The sequence below is a fragment of the Pongo pygmaeus genome, chromosome 6 (genome assembly GCF_028885625.2).
Source record: "Pongo pygmaeus isolate AG05252 chromosome 6, NHGRI_mPonPyg2-v2.0_pri, whole genome shotgun sequence".
NCBI classification, from domain to species: domain Eukaryota; kingdom Metazoa; phylum Chordata; class Mammalia; order Primates; family Hominidae; genus Pongo; species Pongo pygmaeus.
In genome coordinates this window covers 4,343,191-4,353,506 of record NC_072379.2, presented here as the reverse complement: position 1 = coordinate 4,353,506, position 10,316 = coordinate 4,343,191, and the positions used below count along the sequence as shown (strand labels likewise).

The 10,316-nt window shown below is 55.5% G+C and overlaps 1 protein-coding gene across 3 annotated transcripts in view; it reads right to left on the bottom strand.

Annotated features, from left to right (window-relative positions):
* Positions 1 to 7,109: 7,109 nt before the first annotated feature.
* Positions 7,110 to 10,316, bottom strand: part of SDK1 (sidekick cell adhesion molecule 1) — a 989,261-nt gene continuing 986,054 nt past the window's right edge. For all 3 annotated transcript variants that reach the window (XM_063667220.1, XM_054494717.2, XM_063667222.1), the window contains exon 45: positions 7,110 to 8,394. In XM_063667220.1, the coding sequence (XP_063523290.1) occupies positions 8,134 to 8,394 (261 nt within the window). In that variant the 3' untranslated portion in view covers positions 7,110 to 8,133. The remainder of the gene's footprint in view (positions 8,395 to 10,316) is intronic.

Genomic DNA, 10,316 nt, shown 5'->3' with positions numbered 1-10,316 from the left:
CCCATGGGCTCGTTGGATCTCCACCTGGTTTCTGCCATACCTCACCTCTGCGGCAAGCGAGTCCCAGATTCTCCAATTCTCTGGCACTCAACGTCCTTGCAAAATGTTCCCTAAGACAGAGAGAGGCAAGGGACCTGTCCCTGTAAACCTGGGACTCCACCAGGGGAATGGGGTTTTCTTCTCGACCTCCCTTCGGGGACCCCATGGGGCCCTCTGGACCCACCAGCTCTGCAGGCCGAACATATTGGTGGCGGCTGGAGAATCCCACCGAAACAGATGCATTTTCAGGATGCCTCAGAAATACGACTTTTTATTGTAATTAAAATATTTGAGTCTGGATGAAATTCAGCCCCATAATAGAGTGGTTTGCTTAATGACTGCAGAATATTGTCTTATCTGAGGAGAAGTAGGACATTCTAAGACCACAGAGTCCAGAATTCACAGCTTGGAATTTTCACCCATGCTGGCTGTTAATTGACCTAAGCCATTAAAGGGAAAGACTTTTTGGCAAATCCTGAGGTACTTGTGCAAATCCATGGACACGTTCAAATCCTTTTAAAATAAGCATCCGGTGAGCCAAGCATTTCAGAAAAATAGGCTGCTTAACGGGAAGATTTGCAAAGGCTTCTGTGGTTCCCGAATACAGTATCTGCACATGGTTCCACTTCCTGACAAAGACCAAACTTCTAAAATATAACTGTGAATTTCACAGACACTGGCGTAACCATGCGGAATTTTGATTTTCTTGGGAAATATGGAAAGACCTTGTCACCAACCTCAGAACCATGTCTTGGTTTGCCATTTTCTTTCTTTTTTTTTTTTTTTTTTGAGATGGAGTTTTGCTATTGTTGCCCAGGCTGGAGTGAGTGCAATGGTGAGATCTCTGCTCACCGCAACCTCCACTTCCTGGGTTCAAGAGATTCTCCTGCCTCAGCCTCCCGAGTGGCTGGGATTACAGGCACATGCCACCACGCCCAGCTAATTTTTTGTATTTTTAGTAGAGATGAGGTTTCTCCATGTTGGTCAGACTGGTCTCGAACTCCTGACCCCAGGTGATCCGCCCGCCTCGGCCTCCCAATGTGCTGGGATTACAGGCATGAGCCACCGCGCCCGACCTGGTTTGCCATTTTCTTAGCACGGTGGGTCTCGCCTGGCCATGGTATGAACCGTGGTACACAGGAGAGTCCTACCCTGCAGTCACCCTCGAGCCCGTGGTGGAGGCCACAGGGGTGCTGAGGCCGCCAGGGCACCTGCGGCCCACTCAGTGCATGCTGGTGCTTCCCGTGGTTAGGCCCCCACATCTTGTGAAATCTGGCTTCTCCTTTCCACAGGGTCTAAGTGCAGGGAAGTAAGGATCCTGCATCTGTGAAGGACACCAGAGGTCACCTCTGCCTCTCCTTAGGGTCAGAGCATGAGGTCGGGGTGGAACCAGGGGCCCGCGCAGCAGGGGTGCAATGGCTCTGTGCTCTTCCACCTGAATCAACCCCACACCTTCTTGCTGGTGGGTGTGGGGATGGTGACCTGCAGAGATCACTTCATCTAAGGGTAAATTCGTTCATGACTCTCACAGAGCACTTTTTTTTTTTTTTTGTCCCGTTGGAAGTACCTCGTTTTGTGGAAAGCATGCCAGGCTGGCTGCTCCAGCCTGTGTCCCCGGCACCCTGAGTGATGCTTCTGCCCAGGTGGGTGAATCTTTTCCCTCACACTGGGAACATGAGTGTGTTGTGGCTGCAGAGCATGTGCACCATGATGTAGGTAGCACTTCCCTCCTTAGCCCACATAGCAGGGACACGGCTGCCACTCTGAGAGCTGGAGGGCCTTCCCAGGAGCTTTGCTGCCAGAGCTCGGGCCTGTGGGGGCTCCCCCAGGTTCGTGAGCAGGTTCTTCGGTTACAAGAAGGTGAATGAACTGACTCAGGCTAAGTTCAGCAAAAGGAATTTAGGGGATGTCAAGAGCTGGACACGTGGACAGGAAGAAAAGGGGGCTCTGGAAGCCAGGGGCTCTGAGAGAAGAATCTCAAAGGAGCCTCCAGGTTGTTCATTCCCTGCTGGGGAATTCAAATTGTTCACATTCCCAGGAGGGAGCAGCGCCTGCCGTGCCCCATTCCACCTGGCTCGGGGCACACGTTGCCTCTTGGCCTGGAAGGATGGCCCCAAAGAATGGTTGTCCCATGCAGGATGTGTTGGGGGAAGAGGCGATTTCCCAGAGGCAGTGAGGTTGCTGTCGGGCAGGAGAAATGGGCTGTGGCAGTCACAGCCCAGGCAAACCTGCTCCGCCCTGAAGTTTGGCCCTTGGGAACCCAGCTCAGCTCAGAGATGCTTTACTAAGGGTGGTGCCCATTGGTTCAAGAGTCGTAGCGGGGCCTGGGGCTTCACCTCCTGTGGATGGGGCTCTCTGTGAGGGAGAGGAGGACCCAGATTCAGTTCCTTTCAGAGGAGACCTGAACTCAGGAAGATGCGGGTCCCTCCTGGTTCTGCACCTATGGGGTGCCCACTTTAGATGGCACAGAGGCTGGAGGAAGATGGGCACTGGGCTCTGTGGGACCCCCAAGCCCAGAAATCCACAGGCTCCTCCCAGGAGTGATCAAGCTGGAGTCTCCCTCCCTGTCCTCCTCCCTCCCTGTTTTCTCACCCACGGGGAACCAAATGCTGATGCCAGAGTCCCAGAGGACATATCAGGGCTCCTGCGCTCAACTCCTCCCCCCTTCCGATGTGGCTGGCATCTCACCTTCTTGTGGAGTTATTCTTATGTAATCGTCATCCAACAAGACAGGGTAGTTCTTTTCTCCAGGCTAACTAGTTGCGTTTACAACTTTCTCCCATGAACTTTTCAACAATAGTAGTAATGACAGGGCTTTGCATCACCTATCCCAACTTAACTCATGCCTCTCCTCCTTCTAACAGGAGAGGATGGTTTGGGGAAAATAAAATCTTCTGAGCCGCCTGTGCATTCAGTGCGTGACGTTGCAGTAATGACGCCTGGCTCCGAGCTGTAGGGAGAGGTACATGCCTCTTCAAACGATAACAGCCCACGGATCTGAGGGTGACCGCAGACAGCCTCGTGGGAGGCAGTGCAGTGCAGTGGTCAGGCCTAGAGACCAGGCTCTGGAGCCCCTAGCTGCCCAGGTTTGGAGCTGATCTGCCTCGGTCAGCTGGCTACCCCTAGGCAAATGGCTCCACCTCTCTGGGCGCGTTTCCTCATCTACACAATGGGTCCCCCTGACTGTACCTACCTCACAGGGTCCTGGTGGGAGTTCTATGGGTTAACGAGAACACAAATCGCTGTCAGGCACATGGTGTGTGTTCAGTAAATGTCAAGGGCCTTCTCCACCACAGCTGCAACTTCTGAAATATTGGAGATGGTGGGAAATCTGCAGACTTACATGTCATATTATGGAGGGTGGTGGGATGTAGGCTGAACATGGTGGGAAAACAGAGAAAATGAAACGGTTCTTACCTGGGGCTTATCAGTGGCAGCGACTGCTTCTGGAGCAAAAGGTAACGTTGGCAAAGTCAGAACCCTGTCCCTTCATTCAAGGTCAGAACACCGGCCCCACCCTGGCCCCTCCTCGCGGCAGCGTAGCTTCCTTGCTGCGTTGGAATAACCTGGGGAGCTTTCAAAAAAAGTCTGTGCCTGATCCCCAGAGACTCTGATTTAATTGGCCTGGGTGTGGCCTGGACACTGAGATTTTTAACGCTCCTGGGGCCACTGAGGCCCAAAGGCCTGCAAGATGGGTGATAAGGGGGCAGCCATGCTTCCTCCTGCTGGCCCCAGCATGTGGCTACCTCAGCGGCCCCGTGTTTCACAGAAGCCCAGGGTACCTGCAGACTGGCAGATGCCTTTGAAAATTCCACTTCAGGCACCCTGCAGTCCCAGCACTTAGGGAGGCCGAGGTGGGAGGATCACTTGAGCCCAGGTGGTTAACGTTGCAGTGAGCTATGATCACACCACTGCACTCCATCCTAGGCAACAGGGTGAGACCCCGTCTCTTAAAAAGAAAGAAATAAACAAAATTCCACGTCCGAAAGGGAAGGGAAATGGCCTCGTCTCATTCCCTCGACCCAGAGCACGCCTGGGGTGTGACAAGCTATGGTGCGGCCAGACCCCTCAGGAGGGGAAGGCCGTCTTGCTGACAGCTCCACTTCTCCCCAACCAAGGCTAAGTTTGGCTATGAGCTGTTCTTTTCCTTCCGGACACCTGTGAAGTCTCTGGTTGTCCAGCCAGGTAGTGGGTGGAGTTGGGTTGGCCCTGGGAACGGCTGCTGGTCCACACAGGGGGGTCTCACTGGCTCAGGCTCCATGCTGTCTGCCCCAGGCCACCCGGCCAGGGTGTGGAGTGGCTTTACCCCTGACCTCAACTCCAATTTGGGGGGATGCTGCCTGTACACACCTGCATGTCAACAGGATAAAGGGTGTTGGGGGGAGCACGGGGGTCCAGCACGGCACTGGGGTGAAGTCCCAGTGGTTCATATTTACAGCTTTTCAATTCAAGAAGGTTCCTAAGGTCTCCCGAATCATTGCATCAATACTTGAAGAAAATCACAAGCGTTTAAGGAACAAAATAATGTTTTTATTAAAAATTGTACCCATAGCACCTCTCTGTCTTCCTACAAGTTGTTTATTTTTTTCTTTTTTTTTAAATGAGATCTGTTTTTCTGCACAATTTCAGAAAAAGTTGTAGGGAATGCTTCAGGGCTGACCTGAGGGCTCCCTAAACCAGAAGGTGATGTGGGAAGGAGACGTGTCCCAGCGGGCGGGCTCAGCTCATGAGTTTCCACGTTGTCCTCACCTTTCAGACTGGATCCATGCTACCAGGACGCTGACCCACGGGGAGCCACACTTAGGTACGCAGACGGGTTGCTCGTCAGGAGGATAGCTACACTGTGTGCTGGAGAACGCGTAAGAAATAAAAACCATGCTACGAACCGTTAGGCAAACACCATGCTTCCGCCCAGTCACAGTCAGATACAAGCACGGCCTCCGAAGACCTGTACAGAGTGAGCCACCTCCCGGGGCTGTGGAGGCGCGTTCCATGTGTGGGCGTGTTTTTGTGCTACGGCATTGAATGAAGTGCGCCTTATAAAAGCAGGCCGGGAGAGAGGCTGAAGGGGAGGCTGGGGAGAGGAGCTTGGGCTGGACCGATTCACCCAGAAGGTGGCCGTGCAGGAGGCCGAGAGGGCGTGGCCTGGCAGCTCTCTCTCGGCTCACCTGCCTGGAATCTCTGCCCTGGCACCCCAGGAGGAGGGAGCCCTGCACACCCATCCCTGTGGCTCAGACAGAGCCTCCTGGCCGCTCCGTGACCGCATCCTTGCAGGGCGGGGCCAAAGTAATCTGAAATGAGCTACGTGGGGGGTGGGTGGGGAGACTCAGCCACTGCTGTCATGAGGCATCCGCAAGGCGTGACTTTCAGCATGGCAGGAGAGAGCGGGAGCACATTCCACCTAGCCTGGCTTAGAGACATTTTGCTCGTCCTCTTTTTAAAACCGAGATTAAAATCCAATCTCCATCTTCCTAGGCTGTGATTTTCTTTTCCTTCCCGGAAGATGAGGAGTTAGGAAATGACGCTTCTCAAATCCCACATTGCTCTGGGAGGCTGAAATCTACCTGGAAACCTCCAACTCTGTTCCTTTGCACAGGTGGTTCTCATGGGACAGGGTCCCTCCGAGTGACAGGCATGGGCACTGTCCTAAGCACAGTCCAGCAGCAGCCAGGAGGCCGGCGTAGCCTCGGACAGGCCGCTCCGTACAGATCAAGGTTTACTAAGAGTGGAGGGGAGACAGAAAACACGAGCTTGAAACAAAAGTGTCATGATGTTGTATCGAAAACCTGAGAGCAACAAACACATCTCGAATCTGCTCATCCTCAACCTAAGACGTCTCAACACTCTCCCTGGCATCTAAAGCCACATCCTTATGGCTGCAGAGAGCAGTCAGAGCGCACAGAAGGCAGCGCTGGCCATGGTCTCCATTTATCGCTTCTCTTCCAAGAAATTCCAGTGCTCACATCCTGGCTTCCCACCCACTTCGCCCTCTCCGGGGCTGAGGGGAAGGAGATGGCGCTGTCCACCGCGGTGAGTCTTGTTCGGGGAACTGTGGGCTGCGATTCTCATGCAGAAGTGGCTTTGGGCACAGCATCTAGGATTTTTGGTTTAGAATATTTCCCCCTCCACTCAGAAAAAGGAGGAGAAAAGGAAGAAGGAATAGGGGAGAGAGGGAGGGAGGGAAGGAAGGAGGAAAGAGGAAGGAAGGAAGGGAGGGAAGGAAGGAGGGAGGGAGGAAAGAAGAGAGGAAGAGAGGAAGGAAAGAAAGGAGGGGTAAAGGACAGGAAGGAGGAGAAGGAAGGGAGGAGAGAAAAAAGGAAACTTTCCATACCCTCTAATTTTGGAAAGACTGAAAAGGGGTTTTCCAGCCTATACAAAACTCTCCTTGGTCTCCTGGGGCCACACTCAGCAACGCTGACAGCAGAGAATCCAGGCAATATCCACACCCTCTGCCCACGGAGGTGCACAAAACATCTAGGCAAGCAGGGGCCACACTTTCCGCACGTGGCCAGGAGACTGGCTCCCGGGTGGCACTGGCCAGATACTGCTCAGCTGTCCCCTACCCTCAGGTCACTGGGGGAACGGCACCCGCCCGTTTGCCGTGTACCGTGGGGCACTGACAGGGTGGTCTTGAGTCTTGTGTGTGTCACGCTTCTGCTGGTGAGGGGGCACTTACAGGGTCCTGGGGCACACATGCCAGTGGGCACCAGCAGTGCTCCCGTTCCATCCAGACCCGGGACCCGGGCTGAGGGGTGGACCATGGCAGCCCAGTCGTCTGTTGCAAAGATGACATGAGGGGCTGGAAGCATGGCCGTCTCTGAGCTGTTAAGTTTTCCAAAGTAGTTCATACTCTTTTCATCTAGCTGAAAAATTTAAACCAAACAATGACAATTTTAAATAAAAAAAGAAATGTTTCCAGAAAACCTGTTAAGGCTAAAAGCTGGCCTCGGACTGGGAGAGGGGGCAGCAGAAGCGCCAGCAGTGGAGAAGCGGTGGCTGCTGCGAGCAGCCGGCAGAAGCCAGGACAGAGGGAGGGGATGGCCTGGTGTGCACAAGGCGAGTCGGGAGCGTGTGTTCTCAGAGCTGTTTTGCTTTATTTGCAGACACTGTTGCTTTTCATCTTTCCCATGTACAAAGCTGAACAATTAATAAAAAGGCACCTGGAGACAGCAAAGACGCATTCATTTCATGTGACATAGTTTAAAAAAAGATAAAAAGATTTTAAAAATACTCTGGTTAACAATGCACACTTCCTATGTAACAAGCAACTCTGGAGACGCCGTCCCGTGTCCTCGTGTCCCGCGGAGTTGACCGTGTGCTGTGTTCGGGGAAGGAGAGGGCCGGCGTGGTGGATTCCAGCCCTAAGAGGCTTCCCTCTCCCTCGCTGTCAGGTGGGAAGGAAGGGGGAAAGACAAGCAGAAAAGCCTCAGGACCGCACCACGGCAGTGATGCAGACAGTGACAGCTGAGCCACACCTTAGCATCCCTGCCTGGCCGACAGGAACCTGAAAGCCGACTCCATGCCTAGACACTGCCAAGTGAGAACATTTCAGAAACAGATGAAGTTGGGACAAAACGCGCTGAGCCCAGGGAAAAACGTTTGCTCTTCAAACCCCAGGAGCCGCCGAGGATGTGCTGCGTTGAGAAGGATGTGAGCCGCGGGTTCTCTGGAAGAGGAGGTAGAAAGAGACAGGGGCCGGCCGGGGCAGCTCTGAGATCTCACCTGACCCTCCACTCCCTCTCCCCCCTTGAACCTTCCTAGTTGGTCTTGAAGACGGAGAAACCCAGGGCTGGGGAGGTCTGAGGTCCTCCCAGGTCCTGGAGGTGCCAAGCTATTGCACCAGTGAAATACACCTTCTCTTAAAAAGAAAAGAAAAAGAAACAAACCTGCTTCCTGCAGCGATGTTACAAAAAGCCGTTTAAAAAAACCTTCCTAATTGAAATCTAGTGTCCACAAGTAGGTAAAATCATCACTTATCAGATTTTTTTTTTTAAACAAAAACTTCAGCTCAGTTATTGGAGTTGATTGTCTTAACAAAAATAGACTCCGGAAAGTTCGCCTCCGTTCCGCCCTGAGGGAGGCGCGGCGCTTCGCTCACACGAAGGAGGAGAAGCCCGTGAGCGGAGTCCGCGCGCCGGGGCCGGCCGGGGTGTAGACGCCGCCCGCGCTCTGCGTGGTGATGACCGGGTGCAGCTGCGCGCCCGCCTCGGCGCCCGCCACGGCCTCGTACCTGTGCGGCGCAGGTGCGCGGCCCTGGGCCCTGCGCTTCCATGAGTTGTAGTAGGTGGGGTCGCTCATGTAGTGGTTCACGAAGGAGTGCTTGGGTAGCGCGTCCTCATAGTCAGAGTCGGTGGCCTGCGGGGAGCGGGAGAGAAGGTGTGAGCGCAGGGCAGGGCGCAGGGCCCGAAGCGTGCTGGGCAGGAGGCCTGGCGGTGGGGGCACCTCCCCAGGGGGGTGTGTCGCGGTCTCCAGCCCTCTCCCCACCCCCACCCAATGCCAGGCCCTCCCACCCTCCACACAGGAGAGCCGGCAGCCCCCAGGTCCCCCTCTCTGATCCAGGTGTGACCGACACTGCATTTTCTCAGCTGCATCCAGCCCCCTCACTCTGCACCAGGTTTCCAAGAGCTGGGCCTCCACCCAGGAGAGGTCTACACGGCCTCCCCACTCGGGAGCAATCTACATGGTCTCCTCACCCCAGGAGAGGTCTACACAGCCTCCCCACTCAGGAGAGGTCTACACGGCCTTCCTCACTCAGGAGAGGTCTACACGGCCTCCTTCACTCAGAAGAGATCCACACGGCCTTCCTCACTCAGGAGAGGTCTACACAGCCTCCCCACTCAGGAGAGATCCACACGGCCTCCCTCACTCAGGAGAGGTCTACACGGCCTTCCTCACTCAGGAGAGGTCTACACGGCCTCCCCACTCAGGAGAGATCCACACAGCCTCCCTCAGCTCCACACGGCCTCCCTCACTCAGGAGAGGTCCACACGGCCTCCCTCACTCGGGAGAGGTCCACACGGCCTCCCTCACTCGGGAGAGGTCCACACGGCCTCCCTCACTCGGGAGAGGTCCACACGGCCTCCCTCACTCGGGAGAGGTCCACACGGCCTCCCTCACTCGGGAGAGGTCCACACGGCCTTCCTCACTCGGGAGAGGGACACACGGCCTTCCTCACTCGGGAGAGGTCCACACGGCCTTCCTCACTCGGGAGAGATCCACACGGCCTTCCTCACTCGGGAGAGGTCCACACGGCCTCCCTCACTCGGGAGAGGTCTACGCGGCCTTCCTCACTCGGGAGAGGTCTACACGGCCTCCCTCACTCAGGAGAGATCCACACAGCCTCCCTCACTTAGGAGAGATCCACGCAGCCTCCCTCACTCAGGAGAGGTCTACACGGCCTTCCTCACTCAGGAGAGATCCACACGGCCTCCCTCATTCGGGAGAGGTCTACACGGCCTCCCTCACTCAGGAGAGATCCACGCAGCCTCCCTCACTCAGGAGAGGTCTACACGGTCTTCCTCACTCAGGAGAGGTCCACACGGCCTTCCTCACTCAGGAGAGATCCACACGGCCTTCCTCACTCAGGAGAGATCCACACGGCCTTCCTCACTCAGGAGAGGTCTACGCAGCCTCCCTCACTCAGGAGAGGTCTACACGGCCTCCCTTAGTCGGGAGAGGTGTACACAGCCTCCCTCACTCAGGAGAGATCCACACAGCCTTCCTCACTCAGGAGAGGTGTACACAGCCTTCCTCACCCCAGGAGAGGTCTACATGGGCTTCCCACCTCAGCAAAGATCTAGGTGGCCTCCCCACCCAGCAGAGGTCTACGCGCCTCCCCACACAGGCCTCAGGGGACTCTGCCTGCCCCTACAGGGCAGAACATAGAAGAGCCCCAGGGGTGGGGAAGATCTGGGTCTTTGGCTTGCCTGAGACTAAGATGTGGGCTGCTACAGACCAAAACAAAAGGATTCTGAAGGTGACCAGGTAGAGGGAAGTGGGTAGGCAAGGTGATGAGGTAGAGGGGAGGGAGGGAGTGAGGGGGGTGATGAGGTAGAGGGAAAGGAGGGGGTGAGGGAGGTGATGAGGTAGAGGGGAGGGTGGGTGTGGGGGTGATGAGGTAGAGGGGAGGGAAGGGGTGGGGGGTGATGAGGTAGAAGGGAGGGGAGGGGAAGGGGTGGGGGGTGACGAGGTAGAAGGGAGGGGAGGGGGTGGGGAGGTGATGAGGTAGAGGGGAGGGTGGGTGTGGGGGGTGATGAGGTGGAGGGGAGGGAAGGGGG